Raw genomic sequence first — 22,222 nt, 5'->3', positions numbered from 1 at the left:
ATTTATCTGCAGCTGAATATATTCTCTCTATATAAGTGGAGTTAAATGTTGTCTCCTGTAGAACAAAGTGTTCTTTACAACACGTATATTCACAATGGAGATAACGAAAAAAAAATAGGCTCAGCAACTACAGAAAATGCTGCATTTATCATTACTTTAAACAAAATCAATGTTGTGTTTACACACAATGTACAATACACATTTATCAAGAATGACACAAAAAAAAAAGAAAAAATTCAAGGCAAAGGATCTTTTGACATTGCTTATGAGACCAGACGGAAGAATTCCTTCAAGTTGAATGTTATTTGCCAAAATGTATACACAAATCTTGACCTTGTCCTATAATCAATCTACTAGCGACTTCAGCATCCACCTTCTAAGTATTCTTCTGCAATTACTCAGGCAATCCTATGTAGCTTCAACATATTCACAAGATGCTGCGGTTTGAAAAATTCAAAAATCTAACAATTCCCAACTAAAACCCACTCCTGTAAGAACACCTAAAACCAAAATCCCCTTCACGGCTCCACCACTTCAACTGCAATCTGCATATATAATACCTGTATTCAAAACTGCATTAACCCTTGAAGAAGTGAAAGAAATTTACAGTACAATTAAAAAAAATACAACTTACCAGCACTTATTTCCAGTTTCTTCCTGTACCATGTGTAAGGGCTCGAAAGAGATCAGAATAGAATATACAGTTGCCGCGAATAAGCTAGCGACCATTTCTGCACATAATATCTGGCAGAGCCTGGGTACGAGGTCGTGACTTCATGATTGTTTCATCACTGTGTCTAATCCACTCAGAGAGTTTCCAAGGTTTTTGCCACTTCCATTTGAACTGTAATAGCCACTGATGATGACTTCTCTTCCACCTCCACAACTTCCCACCTTGTCCTGCTACTGTTAATTTCTTCATTGTCAATTGGCCTAGCGGTACCATCTGCATCATTAGAGCTTACTATCAGCAGCCATTTCTTTGTTAATCATGCTAACTCAGAGTTAGGCAACCGTCAAGCAGTCAAAGAAGAAAAAGTAAAATAATAAAGCAACCTTTCGTGTTTGATCCATAAAGGCTGCTGCCTCTCTGACTGACGCATTAGCAATGCCAGCTGAATATTTGAGTTGTTTTTGTGCTGGTACAGGGATTGGAGATGGTGGACCGCTCATTTCGTCAACAAAGTGCTTGTTAGAGTTACCCTGTTTCACATTACAACATCATCAGTGTAAGAAAATGTAAAATACAAGACACCACTAACAGCTCTAAAAAGGAAACTAAGATCAAGAATAAATCCATTTTGATTTTGTCGACAGATGTATTACTCAAGGACAGTTAAAGAGTTTGCATAAACAACACCAAATAGAGTTCTTTTACAGGATGGTAACAGAAAGAAAGAAAAAACTTTGACAGCTGAGGATCTGAACATGAGCACTTAAAGTTGGGAAGTAAATAACCAGATAGCATACAGAAAGTCTCAATCAGCCATGTATTGCAAACTCACAATGCATTATTTGAAAGCCTTGCATGCTTCCCTTAAAGTAAGATCTAAAACACTTGATTTATGATTTGGGACAAAAGAAAATACAAGCGAGTATGATCCTACCGAAGCTGGGGAAGACAATGCAACTGAAACAGCTTGCTTAAGCTCCTTCTCAACTTCCTTTCTCCTAATTTCACTCTGCCGCAATAGACCAATGAGTTCTTTCATCTGCTCTTTCATTTCCTTGATCTCAAGCTCCTTCTCCCAAAGTTGGCATCTGGATGAAATAATGAGAGTTAAGGCAAAGAAAACCCCAAAGACTGCCACAAAACAGAACTAAAGATTTTGCATCTACAAATTTTCCTCATAGTTAATAGCTAGACATCATGTCAGAAACCTTCAAGAATTCTTATGAACTGTGAGGTGGAAACCGTTATCGCAAGTACCACATGAGGTAGTTGTAAACTGGAGTATCTTAGACACTCGTTCTTAAGAAAATCTTCTGTCCTCCTTTTTGTTTTTTTGACTGGGATGATGTGAAAGTTTACATCTGTGTGGACATAGGGATGTCCCCACTTCCATTACCATTTGATGTCCCCAACTCACCGAGATCGAAAAATCTTTTGGCTAACTCTCACTATTGGACCCAAGCAGTACACACCTAATCCACTGCTAAGCTCAAACGATCTCTCTCCAGCTAGTGTTTAAGATAATTTTAGTCGCACTAGAAAAATGAGCATACAAATTCTAGCCATCTTTACTTATGAAGTTTCGGACCAAACTTCATATTACAAGATACAAAACATATCAGTAGAATACCTTGTATCTGCAAGAGAATTGAACATATATTGGAGTAAACTTTTTGCATCCCCCATCGAGCGTAGTTGGTTCCAACGCCCACGATTGCTAAAAGCACGCTCTCGTTCTTCTGCTTCTGAAAGTTGTGAAGCCATTGCAACTAGAGAATTGGATGAAATGCCTAACATATTCTCTAGAGAAGCAATTCGTGCCATTCTAGCATTTGGCGACATTGAAGATGCCCTGAACAGATAACCACAAATAGAAATCCATTAGATTGAACTTTCTTTAGCACTTTAATGTATTCTTTTAATGCTACTTAGGCTGCATTTTGGAGATACTGAATCCATTATTGGCAGATAGAACAGAGATGCATTCAGTATATGTACCTAGAGAAACCATTTTTACCCCTTGGAGGACTCAGTCCTTTTGAAGCAAATTCATCAACTTGTTTCAAAACTGCTAGCTCTTCACCAAGTGCAGCTCGTCTGAGATGAAAAGAAACGATTTTAAAGATGCAACCCAGAATATGTTGAGTGTGCACACATTAAGAGAAGATTAACTTAGGTAAAACAAATTTTGTTACATACACTTGACTTTGCTTCTCATACTCATGACGAACTTCATGAACATTCACCATCACTTCAAGCTCATGATCAAGCCAACGTTGCAACGATTTCTCATTGCTCTGAATGCAAAAGATACTTGAATAAATTATTTGATCAAATAGGTACAGAAACAAAGTCCATTAGAGTCCAAAAGAGAGCAAGATTGGTACCTGTCCATTTGCTACATGGCCATTGCTAGTAACTGCATGATAAACAGAACATTAGTAAGTTTAACAAGTTAAAATGCAAAAATAAGGCATTTTTTAAATCAGAATTGCACCAGTAATCCACAAATAAGGCATCAGATAAAAGCTAAATATAGTGCAAACCTGAGTTCTCGCGACCTGAAGATTTACGCGCTTCTAGCAATTCTTTTAGTCTCTTGGTTGCCATTGCAGCCTCCTCTGTCTTTCTTTGAAGAACCTGAAATAAATCCATGATGCCATATAACATTCAGATATTGACTGTGATCACCTACTTGCACGAGCTTGACTCTTGTACACGTTATTCTAGTAAGCCATCAATTTATGTTACCCATTTAACAAAAGCTGTCAAAGGTATAATAGCTACAATTGGGCAGGAGGTGTACTGTTTCCTCTCTAATACACGCTTCATTTTGATTGAGCTAGGTCTTCAAGAAATACAAGTTCTTTTCTGAACTTGTGATCAAAGTTAAAAAAAATTAGAAACAGGCTGTCTTCTACTCTGGTACAAATAGATGTTCAAGTGGCCGAATTTTTCTTCGAGGATCGAATCAAATGCCCAATTACACATATCCATTCCATGAAGTAGAATTGTAGCACTTAAAAAACAGATTGATTTTTTGGGCGTCACAACTAGAATGTACATCAAGTTTCTCTTCACTAAAACAGTTGGAGAAGAATGAAAGACAATGCAAGGACATAGAGGAACGTAAAATGCTCACCATCTTTTGTCGTTGATTTAAAGCTAGCAATTTATGTCTCTCATACTCATTTCTTCTTCCTTCCTTCTTCAACTGCATTCCAAAGAAATTATTGTTGGTAAACAAAATAAAGTAGAATTTCAGTCAGAATGAACTGCATTTGCCTCATCAGTACTGTGCATATAGAGAAGACTGTTATGAAAACATGTGTATCACTGAAATAGCAGGAACGTCATCCCTTTCAGATAATGGCTATCCACCATACTACAAGATGAAGAACCGTTGGTGAAAAAAGTAATCGCAGGAAACTACCTGCAGTAACTCTTTCTCCCGTGATGCCTTCCACTGACGAAATTGTTCAGCCTCTTGTTTAATTTTATGCTGCAACTGTACCTATAAAAGGGAAGAATATAAGTTGCATATAAGTGATGCAAATGAAGTTAATCAAAGAAGAAATGGGAACCAACCTTCTGTGCCTTGATTGATTGTATCTCATCTTGCAAGCGCTTTGCTGCGTCATCACTCTTCTGTTTTTGCTTTAAAAGCTGAACCTGGTTCTCTTGTTTTTTCTTAAGATCTTGTATCTGTCAGCAACATGTTATAGATATTAGAGTTAACCATGACACTCATGTCTATACAATGAACATGGTACAATTGGGCAGACCTGTGCTTCAAGGGACTTTAGTTTCTGGGAATGTGTATCTTGCAATTTTATTGCTTGTCCATCATTATTGGCAAGGTTTTCAACCTCAGCTAATAATCTATCTCTCTCTAGCTGCATCAAAAGTTCAGTTCAAAGCAGGGAACATCAGTTTGACAAGCTCAGATGACAATGTGTGATAGTATTTTCATTGCTTTTTATTACCTGCACCGCTCTTTTCTCCTCTTCAAGTTCCAAAAGTTTCTTTCCAAAATGTTGCTTCAGAGCCATGGTATTATCAGAGCCTCCATAAAGTTTCATTTCAGACTGAATTGATACACAGATATATACATCAAATCATCACATGGATCAAAGACAGGAAAACGAGCAACCAGAGAAGGTTATCATCTAACAGAAATTCACAACCAAGAGTGCTATCCCATGTTTAAATTCCATATTCACAATTAATATTTTTGATTAACTATATTCACAATTAACTGCAAGTACACCAAATAACAAACATCTAAATATGAGTTTATTACATAAAAAAAAAAAGACAAAACCATTAAGTGCAAGAGTCTGCCTTACCTCCTTCTGCTCTAAGCGCCTATTTAATTCGTTCAATTCTTTGTCCATTGAATCTTGCAGGAGGGTATGTTCCCACTCTTTTGCTGATTCGTCATCCATATCTCCTGAATTACCTGGCAGTACAGAGACTGGCTCCAAATCAGAATATTGAACTGCTTAGATATTAAGGTTTTTAATTCTTAAAGACAATGAAAATGGCTTTCTTATCCAGAAAACATCCCAGTCCGAAACATACTAATCGGGATATAAACCTCACTGAAAAGTACCAAAAGTTGAGAATGGCATACCATTTTCACTCATTGGATAGTCAGATGATTCTATACTTTGCAAACCCCTTTTGAGACCTTCGCTTTTTACTGAAAAGACACCAGTAGCCTGAAATCAAGATGAAGATTCTGTTATGCAACTAAGTTAGAATACCGTTTGTCTTCTTTTTTTCATATAACCAAGAAATCTCCGCTGACCAGTGCCCCCTCCCCCACCTTCTCAAATTAAATACCAATTACCAAGGTTTTATTTGCCATAGGGTTCGACCATGATGTGCGCCTACCCACACATCACAAGCTGAACTCTTACCACTAGACTAAAGCCCTGGAGGCATGCTAAATCCTCTTTCCTAAAATGGGTTCAATGAATGTGGGGAGCTCAATATATACCTTCACTTCTGCCCCACACTGCTCAGTGCCAGAGCCTCTTCTGCGGTACTCATGCAATTCTCGGCTTAGCTCCTCATTATTAGCTTCAAGCCATGAAATCCTATCCTTGAGTACCTACACGAGAAATTTCCAATTAAACCTCATTGTCATTTAGTGAAGATCAAAGACTATCCACAGCTTGATTTAATGTTTAAAAAGGTGACATCTACACCCAAAGCACAACAAAAAGTTACCTGAATTTCATCAGAGGAAGCACCTCCACCACGGGCGCAGAGTTCTGCCTGCAAAAACTCTAGTTGTTGCCTCATCTTCAGCATCTCACTAGATACAGGATCTCGATTGATCTGGACAACGTTTAGTGAGAAGTACTTAGGATTCTTGATCCAGAAATGACAAGAAGAAACATGAAATAAGATTTGTCATCAGACTTACAACTGGCTTGTTCTGAATATTGCGAGCCCGATTTGCATATTTAAGAGTGTTCAGAGTTTCTTCAGCATTTATATCAGCAGGACTAATGCATGCTGGAAAACACATAAACCAGACATAAGCAAGAACATAGAAGGAATCTACTTGTCGCCAGAACAAGGCAAAGCAACATCTCAAAGATCATCAAAAAGAAGGATAACAATTCTAATTAAATTCAAAGATACAACTACATATTTTAACTTAGATAAGCTTAATTTCATTCTTCCACAGACCACTTTTATTTCCTTGGTTTTTCTCCTTTAAACTGACAATGGAAGATGTATGTTATAAAAATTGTGACATCATGTGCCAGATAAATACACCTCATGATGTGTCCCAAAACAACAGTACTTTGACTTCCTCACTGTATCACCCACCCACAGCCTAACAGGCTCAAAAGCAATAAGAGTTATATGTTCATTATATAACATCACCTCAAGAATGACAAACTACCTACTAGAAAATCTTTGCACTTGTGCATTTGACTGTTTAGTATGGTTTATTCTAGGTCCAGAAGAAAGAATATAGTTGGTATCACTATGTCATGATCAAAGTGCTTTCATTGGCAAGATCCAAGTGTAGAGAAGTTCAGTGAAAATGAAACATAAAAAAGTTGTTTCACTGTGATATTCAATCCATTCAAAATAGAAAGAATAAGTTGTTAAACTGGAATTACCTATCATGACTGTCCGACTGTTACCGCCAAGGGAATCCTGTCATTACCAGAAACTCTTAATTAAAAAAAATCAACAAATAACTCAATTAACAGACTAGAAATAAATCAACAAGGGAAAAACAGAAACGAAGTCAAAGATTTTTCCAAATCCTAAAAATATCAAGCGCCCTAATATGGTATTATTGCCGAACTCAGTCCACGATTTTTTGTTCATTTCCTCTCCACCGAGATGACTTCTTCTTTCATGTGATAGATTCTCCAGTGAGAAAACATATAACTAATGTCAACTGACATTTTACTGTTACACAATAAAGAGTATCAAGGATTTCAGGAGCACCTTTCAATATTAGAAGTCAGATTACAACACTGGAAAAGGACTGGACTTATTTAGATTGGCCGTTGGAAAGACTTTGAAGAAACCATTTATTATAAATATTGCATCATAACTATTGACAAATTGAGAAGCAAGAGGTGTCCCTGATGTCAATGACCATTTTAACAACAAAAAGTGCAAAGAGAACTCATTTGATCAAATGAAACAAGAGGTAGTTTTGCATTATTTTGATCAAATGAGTTGTCACACCCGTTCACAGTTTCAGCATACAGTACACAAATGAGGAGATGCTCAGACAGAAATAACATGTTTTTCCCATTTCTTAGAACTGAAACCAACCTGCAATAGCCGAGTGAGTTTACTGTCTCTATATGGAACATGGACGCCTTCTTTCCTCTTTTTCTCATCTCCAAGTGCACTAATAACATTTCCAAGTGCAAGAAGGCCTCTATTAATGTGAACTCCTGCAATGAAAAATATGTCAACAACCATCACACAAGAGACACTTTCAAAACCAGTAAGAATGTCAAAACAAGAACCTTCTTTAAAACGGAGACCATCTGATCCTGTTCGTTTAGCTCTCTCTGAACCAGCAAGATCTACCAAATGCAGCTTAGCACAAAGATATTCTTCAGTCATGCATTCATTGCTATTTCCATCATTAGAACCGGACTTGCGCATCTGCTCCATTGTAATGGTGAATATGGCATGAGAGCGACTGAAAAGTGAAAGCAAAAGGGAGGTAAAGTTATCTCATGTGTAGTATAAATGTTTTACAAATAATTCAGCAGAAAGAATGCATCTTCATGAGTCAATAATCAATCCTTTCAGGATTCAAGCAACGACTGGATTTAATAACTCTTGCTATTGGTTTGCATTAGTTGTTACATTCGATTTTACAAATTTAAGTGTCAAAGTATTACTCGTTGCAACATTTTCTTCCTTAACAAAGGAGAAAGTCCACTAGTAAATTATTGGAACATTATAAATTTGAATCAAATCATGTGATCTACAACAGATGTTTTAGTTAAACGTCATGGAAGCAGGTACTTAAAGAAGCTAAAAGACATGTTTTCTGTAAGGCTTCTTCAGTTTTATAACTTCATTGCCATGTTACCAGTAAGAAATAAACGTAGATTAATTAACTTGCAGAAAAAACAATTCATAGTAGAAAGAGCAAACGTGCAATAAAATACCATGTTCGCTTCAATGGATTTTACTAAAGTTACTTTCCTGCTTAGTATTCTATGAAGTAACACATTAAAAAAAGAGAAATATAACTATAAAAAGAAAATATTTAATGTCAATTTTTATTCTTTCTAAATTTTGGAATTCAATGTGAGAATCTATCATATTTCAGACAAAAAACAAGCAAAGGAGTAAAATAGTACACACTATACAATTAACTACATTCCAACCTTGATTGGTTATTCATGTTTGTACTGCCTGTGGCTCTGCTAAGTGATCCTTGCTCCAGACAGTCCGCCATTTCTTTGAGTGTTCTTACACTGCGTTCAGTGGATCCTGCCAATGTAATAACACCATTTGAAGATTCACGAATTTGTATTGGGGGTTTCCCAGGAATATTTACTTTTCCATTGTGTCCATTTGCTGTCTCTGATTTGTTAACAGAGACAGAATCCAGCAAATCTTGTACTTCTTCTTTGTGTATCTGGAAAAGGAATTATCTTAGTAAAAATGTTACATAATTACTTTTACAAAGTATGCATAATGTTATTCAACTGGAAAGCGTGTCCAGAGGAGGTTTGTACAAAGAACCACGTGATAGGGGAAAATGTTTATGTCCAAAAATAGTTTGATCAGTATGTAGAAACTAGAAACAGTGTTTGATCAGTCTATAGGTTCAAAGTGAAGAGAACTGAAAGCAGACTATAGTGTTATGCTGCATTGACAAGAAACTTCATATTGAAAGAATTAACACGATCTCCAGTATTGTCTAACTAAAAGAAGTCGGGAAAATGCATAACCCATGAGCAAAGTCAATCATGTGCAGAGTTGCCACCACGTTTCTCATCCATCTATTTCAATTAAGGATAAGAGCATGTAAATGTAGCTAGAATTTGGACTTGATGTATAGTTTGAGTTCATCATGGAAGTATAATCCTACGATGGCTAAAAGAAGACCACGTGTTCAATTAACAAAGCCACTCAGTTTTCTTATATGATCAATTACTTGTGATCTCAACTACACCAAAAAGAATAAATGCAGTAATTTAGGGAACATAAGAGTCTTCTAGTAGATGCTTTGGTTTAAAAGCAATTTGCTTGGACAAAATACTCGCCAGTAACTAAAATGCTTACAGCCTCAACAAAATGAAAAGGGGATCACAGGAAAATTGTAAGGGCACACCGCACACGTAGGTTAAGATTTCAGTAAACATAAATAGAACAGAGAAAAGAAATGAGTAAGTAAACCTCAATGAAAGACACATGCAACTGGAACTCTGCCTGATTCTTCGAGGTCTCAATCTTGTTGAACAAAGAATTCATAACATGGGGAATTAGTCCAGTTTGAAAACCATCTTTGAAACCAGTTCCCATGGTGTATGTTTTTCCTGAACCTGTCTGCATTTTGTTGAAATGTAAATTGAAAGAATATGGAAACAAATGGCAAACTTAACTGTAGCCTTTATTACAGACCCACACTTCTAGTATTACCAAAATGATTTACCTGGCCATAAGCAAGAACAGTGGCATTATAACCTTGAAACAAACCATCAACAAGAGGAGCCACACACTCTTGATACATGGCAGTTGAGGGAGAAGCTGTGCTCCCGTAAACATGATCAAAAGTAAAGGAATGTGTACCAATTTGCACCTGCATTCCCACCAATTATCAACCTTAATGTCAATTTAAATCAGCAACAACAAGATCAACTACCCAGTGTAATCCCACAAAGCAAGGTCTGGGAAGCGTAGAGTGAACGCAGACCTTACCCCTACCTTGGAGGTAGAGAGGTGTTTCCGATAGACCCTCAGCTCAAGGAAAAAAACAGTCCAAAGCAGTACAAAAAAAATAACGGAAATGAAGAAGCCATGACTCAATAGAAAACAGCACCACATTAAACAACAACAAGATAACTTCCCAGACTTAAAAGGGGAGGATTTGCCGAAAGCAGAATCTGTAGTTTACGAGCTACCACTAAATAAATAGGTAACCTTTTTACATTAAAAATATTAGCTCCATAAGGGAATTAGTTAACATGCATGATTCTTTTGGAAACAATAATCTTCAATCAGGTGAATTATATTGCATCTGCTACACAACTGAAATATACAAAATCATGAAGAAAAGGTCAATCACAGATCTAAATGAAACACAAAATCTCAGGGAAAGCAAACTAAGATTCTAGTCTTTGTATGAACCCCAGATAGTACCAAAAAAAAAATTCTTTTTCCCCAATTTCAATTCTCAAACAAAAATTCTTCTTCCCCAATTTAGAACCACACTAGAATGAACCAAACACAATCAAAAAAATCGAAGTAAATTCAATTAGCTTTCCGCAATCAAGCTTATTAACAGTTTAATTCTTCACCATTTTAGCACAAACTATTCATCTACCATTGCGCTATCAATAAAATCAGAGTGAAAACTCCGATCACACCAACATGCATAACCCATTAACTTAAAACCTTTAAGAACTTCACCATCACACAATAAGATCCAGATCTCCAAAAGAAAAATCACCAATTTCAGAAAGAAAAGCTAAATACAAAGTTAACTGAATCCAAAAATGCTGAACCCAGTACACTAAAAAGTCCAACAATGGTGAATCCGAGAATGACATTGCACTATTACAGTACCTGTGGCTTCCCATGGACCACAGAAACACAATCTTTACAACCCTGAAGCTTCTCATCTCCAATAAGTGGCCTTATATGAACTGCTACTTTAACACAACAATCCTCCCCAGGAGAAGTTTCCATAACAAATCCTCAACTACAAAAACACAGAAAGTAGTAATGAAGGTTTGTGGGTAGGGGAAAAAAACAGTTAGCTTAGAAGATTTTTTTCACGGAATTGGAAAGGAAGTTTTAAGGGACCAGAAAGTGATGCAGCAGCAGCAGCAACAAATACAAACAGCTATAAGAGTCGGTGATAAAGAAAAATAGAAGAAAACAGAGAGAAATGAGGAAATGAGAAAGAGAGAGAGAATGGAGAAAAGGGTAATTGAGGAAAATGGAGAAGAGAGAGAGGGGGTGGGGTGGGGGGCAATGGAGGAGTATATCACAAGATGGAGATTGTGACTGTGGCTTATGGGTGAGTTAGTAGTGTAACTACAAGGACAGCAACAATGACAACAACCACTAACATAAGATGTTTTTTATTTTTTATTTTGTTTGTTGCCTTACTTTATTATTATTAGTACTTTTGAGATTGATTTACATACCAATCTATAATCTTTCATTATGGTATATGTAATCAGATTACATAATTTGAATACGTACTAGAATAAAATAAAAATAGGCTTAATACATATTTAGTCCCTTAAATTTATCCGAATATGCTATTTGTATATTCGAACTAAGCCATGTTTCAATTGAATACCTTAATTTTTAATAATGTATTTCAATTAGACGGTTTAAATTTTGAAGAAAAAGTTATACGTGTTTCCACTCGTTTATTACATAGTTAAGTTAAACACTTAAAATATAAACAAAATACTTAAGCGAGCTTTTTTTTACTTTGCATCAACTAATATTTATGTCCCCCAACTTTGAATTTATACACTTAAATTTATATAGAATTGAACAAGTAGACACATCACGTCCTACTTGTGTCCTAACTCCTACATGCATTATGTCACATCGGAAGAGCATGTTTACTTGTGGAGATCGAAACTTGATTAATATAAATATCAAATAAAGTCACATTAAAAAATATATTTATATATTATAATTGAAATATATCACCTCTTTTAATCATACGATTCAATAAGTCGTAAAATCCGAGACATATTCTAATCCATTAATTGGACCCTTTTACCATGTTTTTTTATTTATTGGTTGTTGGAGTCTTGGTCTTTACTACTAGAAAGAGTGCACTGTGCACAGGAGCCCAGACGGTTAATGGCTTCAATGCTTACATGTCAGAACTCCACAAGATTTATAAACTACTCTTTCCTAAAATGCCCTTGGCGGCTTCCTCAACGGCCTCTGTCTCATTTCCCGTCAAAAACAGTTGTCCCTTACACTTTTGGTCGTTATTCTATTTACAACTCTCCCCATTTTTACTTTCTTATTTTTCTTCTTTATTAAATTATTTCATACAATCAACTTGAGTTGTGATATAGTAATAGATTTGTTTCATCTTTAATTAGATATCTCAAGATTGAATCGCATCACTTTTGAATGGATTCTGCAGTGCGCTATCTAGATTTAATCTGAGCTTCATACAGGCTCTGTACACCAGATGGAAAACAAAACAAATGGAGTATTTCATAGACAATATTAATACTTCCTCTGTTTAAAAAAGAAAATTATCTAGTTTGATTTCACGTGAAAGCTGAAATTAAAGCATTGTCAAAACAAAAAGTGTTCTTCATTTTAAAACAGACTAAAAAGAAAATTAAATCATTCGTTTTGACTCTATTCGAAACGGATGGAGTGTTATACTTACAAGTATATATACATGTATAGTAATAAATACTCATTCATACTTATTAATTAGAAATTTTGAATTTAAATCTTAAAAATAAATCGCATTCATTCGAATATGTTTTACATCATAATATAATTATTTTCGAAATAAATTTAAATTAAATCGAACCTCAAAATATACGTAGAAGGTCTAAAAGTATAGTGAAATGACCAAAAAAGAAAAGGTGTATCACAAGCACAGCGCAAACCACGTGATATATGGAATCGTATACGATTGCAAGGAAGATGTTGTTTACATTTTCTTTGGCACGAGCATGCCTAGTTGGGTTCGTGTTTTTTATATTCTATACTTTACTTTATTATTTTCTTTCATTACTCCTATATTTTATTATTATTATAATATAGAGTCGTTTACCATCCTATTAATTAAGTGGGACATGAAAATTCTATTAGCTAGGATCAGTAGGGTGTAGGGGGCAAATAAGTTCAAGGATGATTCGTTAAATAATTAACCAAAATATTGTGTTTTAAATATATTATAAAAATAGTATGATTTTGTTTTGTTTTATTTTATGTATCTTAGTTTAAGCATAGAATTTAAGAATATAATAAAACCTTTTAAATATTATGGTTTTAATGAAGTTTGTTAAATATTTTAAAAAAAGTTAGTACTAAATATTAAAAGTGATACATTTGTGAGTAATTAAGTATTTAAACACATGATAAAGTATTTATTATTAAACATTTTCGATTCAACTTTTGAACATATTTGATGCTTTACGGTTTATCAGGTATATAATTGAAGATTTTTTAATATATTTAAAGTGATTAACTTGTTTACGTAATAGACATTTCAAATTAAAACATGCCAAAAAAAATCAAAAAATTAATTGAAAGTATCTAATAAAATCATTTTATTACGTATTCAGATGCTCAACTTAAACAAGTCGTAGCTTAAGTATCTAAATATAATTTACTTATTTGTTTTAAAAAGTTGTCTATATACTAAGACGTGGAAACTTCAAATTGTTATTGTTTGTAACAAATTTTCTCCATGATTCGAGGATTGTTAATGGCATATTTTTCAAACGTAGGAGGTCATATTTTGATATCTTTATGAATATCTCATGGATTTATGAAATTTTCGACATGTATTTTCAAAGAAATATAATACCCTTTATATAGACATGCATTAGTGTTTAGAGTAGAGTAGCCTCCAAGAAATTACCCTAACTGAAATAAGACTCGTGTTGTAGAGTCCTATAAAATTTCGATATCTACAGTTACTAAATGGGATCTATGAAATATTGGAAAAAGAAATGATTTGCGAAATTAACACCATACCCATAGTAGTTTAAGGATTTAATTGCCTTATACATACGGATATATATAGTATAATATTGACGTTATTATTATACTTTAACTAGTTAAAGCTGATAATTTATTTTTCTAATTATCATTAGTCTAACAAACTACATATAATAAGATAAAATACTTATATCTCTATAAAAAAAAATTAATTATATTGTCAATGTACAATACTTTAACTCATAGTTTAAATGTAAATTGTTCATTTACAAGTACAAGCTTAAATTGACTTTAGCAGTTTAAACTAGATTAAAAATCATTTGTTTGTTGTTTAGTATAAGTACAATTATTTTTTGTAGGGACTAGCTAGAGAAGAGAAAGGTCAATTGCACTAAAATTAAACTAGAAATAGTATAATGGACCCATGGCTGTTAATAGATATTAAATTGAACTCCTACCACCCAACTAATACAGCTCAAATGGTGGTACAAAGAGGTCTCACAAGTTCATAATACAAGCAAACAAAGAACAAAAACTATATACAACAATAATAACATACTCCATAAAAACTTACAAGTGGATTACGAAAAAATGATGTTTCTGTAGATTGCGCTTCTACTTTATGAGGATAGAAACATGGACAAATTACTTAACTACACTCCTTTACTTATCTTAATATCCATTTATCCCTATTTAGTTCAAAAATTTCAAAAATCCCTTATTTATCTATGTATCNTACAAGCAAACAAAGAACAAAAACTATATACAACAATAATAACATACTCCATAAAAACTTACAAGTGGATTAGGAAAAAATGATGTTTCTGTAGATTGCACTTCTACTTTATGAGGATAGAAACATTGTTTTTGATACAATATTGACTCCAGAAAAACATAACAAATAGAGTATGAAAAAGAAATACAATAGTGATGAAGTCATGTTGATAATAATAAAGAAAAACAATAACAACAAAAATAAATAATACGATAACCAAATAAAATGATTTATACAAGTTCTAATTACAAAAACTATATGAATATCGCACTCAATATTTGAATTATTTTTCATATATATGCTATACGATCAGATTTTTCTATAATAACATTAATTCTACTATAATGTCTAAGTTTTTGTTATAAATTATAATTATCCACGTCAAAGGAACGTTAGAGCAAATGCTTATACCGATGTAGCTACTTTATTCACCACAATAATTAAGGGTACACGTAGTAGATTTATTTTTTAGACTTTCTTTCTATATAGTGATAGGTCATTATCTCTTGGAGATATAATGCACATGGTTTGGTAATCAATACGTTTTATAAAACCCAAAAAATAAAATAAAGTTAGATATTTTAAGGTGATTGGGGGGTCTATATAGTTGTCTTTGTGTTTAATTTCATTTGTGGTCACTTTCAAATTACTAAATCAAAACATACTTAGTGAGGAAAATCAAGAAAAGGGAAAAATGTGTTGGAAATGAATAAGGCTTGATAGACACATGTCTATCAAGTATGCCAATTGATTGAATCAATGGTAAGATTTGTATAGTGTTTTTTGGAGTCTACCAAAAGGATATATAGAAGAAACTTGAAGGGAAGTCCCGTGATCAAAGAAAGACAAGTCCTTTCTAAAGGGACAATTGTTTGTTGTGTTGTTTGGTATCAACATATATTTTTTAAATTCTTTTTATATTTGATCGAATTTTTTTCTTAAAAAAACAACTTTTTGAAAATGAGAAAAATAATTTTTATAATGAAACTGAAGAATATAAGTTTTATATTGTCTTTTCTCCGCATTCTAAGTTTCTAACACACACACACGCATACATAAATACATTTCGGTACATATATATCCCTAAGAAAATATACATATTTAGAGCTGATAACAAGGGGTATATCAGTCATTTGTATGACAATAAAGATATATATGAATCACTTTCTTAATAAGAGGTATATCAATTTTAAATGACAAAATTGAAAAGTATATCAAATATTTTTCCCTTCTATATATATGAAGTCATCTTTGATAATGAACGAATATTTTGTATGTTAAGAGGAAGGGAGAAAGAGAAGAGTAAAGGGAAAGGTGAGAAAAGAGAGGGCAACAAAAACAAGACATAAGCCAGCTTGGTGGTGTCCTACCTCACATGGCATATTTAGGCCAATATATTGGAGCCCACAATCCACTTATAAGTCAGACTTCTCAGCCAAAGCAAAGGCTCCTCATAAATGGTAAATTGGTCCCCTTAGTTTTCATCACTTCTATTTTTTTGCTACTTACTTCTTTTATTTATTATTATTGATTACTTATAATATTTATTATTGGATGGATAGGGTGACCTGTAAATTGTAATTTTGAAGAAATAATGATTAAAGAGGGAAAATGAGATTTGATCGAATTAAAACTTTACACGAAACCTTTGAACGAATTAAAACGTTATATACCCCTATTGGAGTTGCTATTAGAACAAGTCTCTAACACGAAGCATTTGATTGAATTAAAACATTACACTTTAATCATTATAGTATATAGTTTCTACTCTAATTTATTAGTTTCTCAACTTTCTTCGTTGAAATCTTGTTAAAATTTTATTGTACTTTTGGTTCCAAGTTCCAACCAATTTTCACACAATCCTAGGCCTCATTTATTAATTAAATCCAATTCAAAAAACATTATCTTATCTGTGTGACACTTTAAAATTAAAATGTGATATTTTTTTTTTAGATGGCTAAAAAAAGTGTCACATGAATTTACATCCTTCTTGTTTTTTTGCACAAACATATAAAAACAGACTAATTTGTAAAAAATGTTAATTTTCAAAAGAATATATAATTAGAAGAAAAATAGTCGACGTGTTAATTCACTAGAAAATGCAACCATGCACCGACTTCAATTACAATCTACTAGTTCATATTAAGTGATTTTTCGGATATATGACATAATTCTTAAAAAAAAATATTTAAGAATATAAATCAAAAGTTACTTTTCACTATTATCCTTTTAATTATTTTTAAACTATTCTTCTAAAAAATCTATACTAAATTTTTTTGAAAAATTCTCTTAAACTTTGAATGATTCATTTATTTTGAATTGTGAAAAACCATCACTTAATACGAAATAAATGAAGGAAATATTATAGTAGTATGCTTTATGGTGAAGATGAATTAGTACAAATGTACAATGCTACCAAAACCAGCTCAGGTTTTTGACAATTGAATTCAATGGCACATTACCTTATTGCATACGACATTAAAATTTTCCAAATACAAGCATGCTTCATGTCTGACTCATATTCTTTAATTTATTTTTAATTGGATCTCCTTTACCGTACATATTATTGGCTTATTCTTCTTCTTCTTTATTTGTATTTATTATTAGTGCTCTGTGTTGCCTTCCTAGCACATGCCCTAGAATCCTATACCATTTATTTATTCTTCTAATTATAGCTCTTTTTTTTTACGTCTAGATACTTCATCTGATGTTTGATATTCACAGTGAAATTCGAATATTATGCACATGACTATAGAGTTAGATAAGAATTATGACATCGAGGGTGGCAAAAGTACAATACCTATAACATCGAGAATGGCAAATTAATTGTTCTTTAATTGTTTCAAGATGATTCATTAACTAACAAAAAAAAATAAAAAATCTCGAAGTTATATAAAAAAAAAAGTCATCTACTTTTGAACAAATGAGCCTTTAATCAGTAATAATCGTTAACCTAACACGATTAATTCGTCTGTTAATTCGTTTTAGTTACACAGTGAAGCTATTTCAGGTATTAATTGACTTATAGTAATCAATAGTCATCTTAGCACACGCATTTAGGCGTTAATTAGTGTTTTAATTTTCTTCAGAGACGTGCATAAATAGCAAAATGCTCCATTATTTATGGCATAAAATAAGGACTTTGGCAATTTAATTAACAGGTTGATAATTTTATACGTCATTACTCATTAGGCTTAAATTCTGTCGTTAGGAAGAACTACTTAACTTAATTAGCCGTTTAAGTTTTGAGTTGTTAGATTTACAAATATATAATTATAGCTCGTTTGAGTAAAGAATGTATGTAACATTAAATAATTAATCATTAAAAAGTTTGAGATGACTTAATCCTTTACCTAATTAAACAACTTAGGATGGTACATGCAAAATCATTTTCATAACAAGATTAACATGTTAGCTGTCTTTTACAAATGCGGCTGTTTAGTGGTCCACAATCCACATAACGTGGTTAAAAGTTGATTAAAAGCACTTTTATGGACCTAATTAGCATGTACTAACCAAGTTCTTAGTATATGATTATTGGATTAATGAATGATATTGACATTTAACCCTATATTTAATTATTGCAATTACAGTTCGCTAAATGTTAAATTTAATTAGCTACTGATCAGATCAGATTGGAGAAGTCGGCATTTGATAATTCTAATTTCTAACATATATTTTGGATTGTGTTCGGTATTACATTTTTTGATTTTCACATTGCGGAGACTCATTTCTGGGAACGACGCTTTCAATAGAATAATTTTCATTTTCAAGGGTTTGAAATCCAAAAACTCTAGTTATGGATGGAAAAATTTCAATCATTTCACCAGAATCCACATCAATAACTGTTATATCATAATATAGATAAAATATTGTGAATCTACATATCAGAAAAAGAGTGTGTTTGATACATAGATTATTCTTTTTACATGTTTGTGAAATATCAAGTTTCTTAAAGGGAACTTAAAACTAAAAAGATATCTTTCTTAGCGGAAACAAGAAAAACAAGTGGATACCACCCCAACCCCACCTTCACCCCTCCCCAACCTCCATGCCCCACTCTGAGCACACCCCTGACCCCTACTCCGCCACCCACAGTCCCCTCCACCTTCCACCCCCACCCTCGTGGTTTTGCCTAAATTATCTCTAAATATATTTTATTTATTTATTTATCAAATATCAAAAATATAGTAAGAATAACACCCATTTGCCAAAAAAAATTTTGTAGGAAAATATTTTCCTTTTCATATACCAAAACACACAAAATTTATACTTGAAACCGGTATTTTGTACCAACCAAATGAATATAGGACATATATTTTCAAATACACTCTTATCACTATAATTAACCAATACACATTATCACATTAACGTTGAATTTGTAATTTAAATTTAATAAATTAATATAATCTGATATAAACATTGGCTACGAGTAAATTTTTTCAATGTATGGTTCTTAAAATATATTGTGAGTGTATTAGATTCAAGATTGGTGTTGGACATAAGAAGAAAATTAAATAATCAATATAATATTCTCTCTTTAATAAATCAAAGTTCCATCTTATTATCCATCAAATTTCCAATCGAGGTGGGAATGGGAAGAAATATAACTAATAATTTAGACCAAAATGGTTGAATTTGCCTTTCATATTAGGTCCTATGTTCAATATATCCCTCCTTTTACTTTTTTTTTTTCGTTGTTTATGGCTTTATCATGTTATAGTAGAGATGGACTTGAAGTAAAGCAATGTTCCATCTCCATTCCCACTTGCAAGAAATAATTTGTTCAAAACACTAATAGAAACCACAAAAGAAAAATTTAGCGCGAATCAATGAAAATTTTATAAAAGTATGATTAGTTACTAACTTCTCATCGACTAACTCATTGAGAAGACAGATTTTCACTAAAATACTAGAAGTTTCATAATTTTTTCATGTGAAGACACTATTATTTTTTATTTTCTCACCAATTCAATTAAGATATCTATTTTTACGCAGGACATTTTTGAGTGAAAAATTTCAATGGAAAACAATAATGTTTAGTAATGAAATCAAATTCAGAATTTTAACTTGATGAGTTCGATTTTAAATTTTTTAAATATGGAACTTATTACATTTCTGAAATTCAGAGTCAAATATTCTAGTTGTTGAAATTTAATGAGTGTCCGTATATGCATATTCTGCGAGTCTCAAAATTATTAAGTTCGAATGAATATCCTTCGTGGAAGGGCTAGTACCTAGATCAATCCGGGTTCACATAACAATCATATTGTGAATTTTGTTATTATTGTATATTTATTAACTCAAGCATATGATAAAAATTAATAAATTTTAAATCTTGAATCTACCTCGGAATTCCGTCATTGTTTGTCTTCATTCGCCGACATCTTCATCCACAAGAAAGAATTTTGTAAAATAGTAAAGGCAAAAAAAACTGACAGAAATGATCCCAATGCTCATTTCTCACCCAAACTAGCTATAGCTTTCCTTTTCTCAAACCTAACTTTTTTTTTTCATTTTGATTTCTTCAATCCTACCGTTACTTGGACACTAACCAAGTACCTAAAAACTGTTTTTTTTTCTATTTTTGGTCCCACTCTGTATCTTAAAAGATTATTTATTATGCTTTTTGTCTAATTTATGAGTCTATTTTTGGTAGTTAATTATGCTTAATGCTATTTTGAACCTAACTTTAGAATAAACCTTGCCACCTTTATATATATAAAATGCGGTTGTTAATTTGTTACTTATCATACTATTTGTAGTTAATTACTTTAGGGTAGTAGATCTTGCTCAGTTCAAAAAAAGGAAAAACGTAACATACTTACCAGAAGTTTGGTTAAATTAATTAAAATGACTATAGTCTATATGTTTTGGTAGATTATGCCCATCAGTTAAGTTTAGTTTTACATTTCTTGAGAGGTAGTTTTACATTTCTATAGTTTCACTATAGTCATATAAAGGCGGAGTTAGAATTTCTTTCATTTATGTATCTCAAATCATTTTTTTGTTTGTTTATTTGGATTATGAATAGATTATTATGTATATACAAAATGATTTTTTTAAAGCACAAATATAAAATTTGAGTCAAAGTTATTTATTAGGTTTGATCCCGTGAGAATCACTCATATAACTAAGGCTCTTACTATCAATGTCACACCCCAAATCCGGATGTGATGGCACGTGTCCATTTCCCACCGGACACGTCAGCCTAACCCAACCACAACGATAAAGAAGTAGAAATACGAGAATAAAAGATAATAAATAAGCGGAAGACTTTAATTAAGACTCAACACTACCCAGAATTTGGTTGTCACATGTACAAACCTCTAAATACAGGATTAGAATAAAAATATACAAGTCTCAGAGTATAGTTCTCGAATAGAACAAAACTGAAAGTAAAGATAACTCAAGGGCACGTCTGGAATGAACTGCTATCTCTCGAGTATGTCCCGAAGCTCAATCTGCTAAAGAAAATACTAAGCCGAATATGAGAGAGCTGTCAACCTACACAATTGTATAGAAGCAAGGGTGAGTACCAAAAACCACAAGTACTCGCAAGTAACACTAAACTAAGCTAAACTAGCAGCTACAAACAACTCCTTTCAATCCCAACCGAACCACCAAAACTTCATTCTAACAGCGAACCAACAACCTATACTACACAATTCATAATCAACAGATATATCCAACAGTGTCTCAACATCAACCTCATATCCTCATATAAGAGCAAATAGATCATATATCACACGAAGAGGGGCAAATAGGTAAGATCCACACACCACAGAGAAAGATGAAGTCAAATGCGATGCAAATGCAATAATGATGTCATGTAGTCGTGATGCATGTCTGTCCTACGATACACATCTGTTGACGTAATCAGTCCGCGCTGAATACTCAAATCAGAACCCATGGGGGCCGCACATGGACCATGTATCACCGCCGGAACCAGATCCCATCGGCATCCAAATCGCTAGCCGGAGCTAGTCCATCTCATATATCTCTAGCCGGAGCTAGTCTCAACTGTGTCTCATATCCATCCATCCTCATATCAGTGTCTCAGAACTCATGCAACAGATAGTTCACACATGGGATGAATACTGAATATGCACATGTCATCAATCACAATCATTTCACGATCACATCATAGTATTACACATCATCTGTCTCAATTACAACTATATCACGACCACATCATAGTATTACACATCGTCTGTCTCAATCACAATTATATCGCAATCACATCATAGCATTACACATCATCTGTCTCAATCACAACCATATTACGACCACATCATAGTATTACACATCGTCTGTCTCAATCACAATCATATCGCGACCACATCATAGTATTACACATC

General features: G+C 33.0%; 1 protein-coding gene across 3 annotated transcripts; it reads right to left on the bottom strand.

The window, feature by feature from the left end:
- Positions 1-129: 129 nt before the first annotated feature.
- On the bottom strand, positions 130-11,334 carry LOC125857131 (kinesin-like protein KIN-4A). Of its 3 annotated transcripts, none has more exons than XM_049536807.1 (26): positions 10,982-11,334; positions 9,849-9,995; positions 9,593-9,742; positions 8,575-8,828; positions 7,696-7,874; positions 7,496-7,620; positions 6,823-6,859; positions 6,111-6,202; positions 5,912-6,022; positions 5,679-5,792; positions 5,310-5,397; positions 5,023-5,150; positions 4,660-4,761; positions 4,459-4,569; positions 4,262-4,378; positions 4,107-4,187; positions 3,816-3,887; positions 3,220-3,313; positions 3,061-3,092; positions 2,873-2,970; positions 2,672-2,770; positions 2,304-2,525; positions 1,608-1,761; positions 1,057-1,203; positions 635-946; positions 130-545 (listed from the first exon to the last, which is right to left on the bottom strand). In XM_049536807.1, exons 1-25 carry the CDS (start codon positions 11,102-11,104, stop codon positions 719-721), a joined length of 3,105 nt encoding a protein of 1,034 aa, XP_049392764.1. In that variant the 5' UTR covers positions 11,105-11,334; the 3' UTR covers positions 130-545; positions 635-718. The 3 variants fall into 3 exon arrangements, with proteins under 3 accessions (XP_049392764.1, XP_049392763.1, XP_049392765.1); XM_049536806.1 differs by having other exon boundaries at positions 130-560; positions 10,982-11,333; XM_049536808.1 differs by having other exon boundaries at positions 130-560; positions 5,023-5,135; positions 10,982-11,332.
- Between the last annotated feature and the right edge of the window lie 10,888 nt (positions 11,335-22,222).

This window comes from Solanum stenotomum, chromosome 2 (assembly GCF_019186545.1).
Source record: "Solanum stenotomum isolate F172 chromosome 2, ASM1918654v1, whole genome shotgun sequence".
NCBI classification, from domain to species: domain Eukaryota; kingdom Viridiplantae; phylum Streptophyta; class Magnoliopsida; order Solanales; family Solanaceae; genus Solanum; species Solanum stenotomum.
This window is presented reverse-complemented; position numbering and strand designations above follow the sequence as displayed.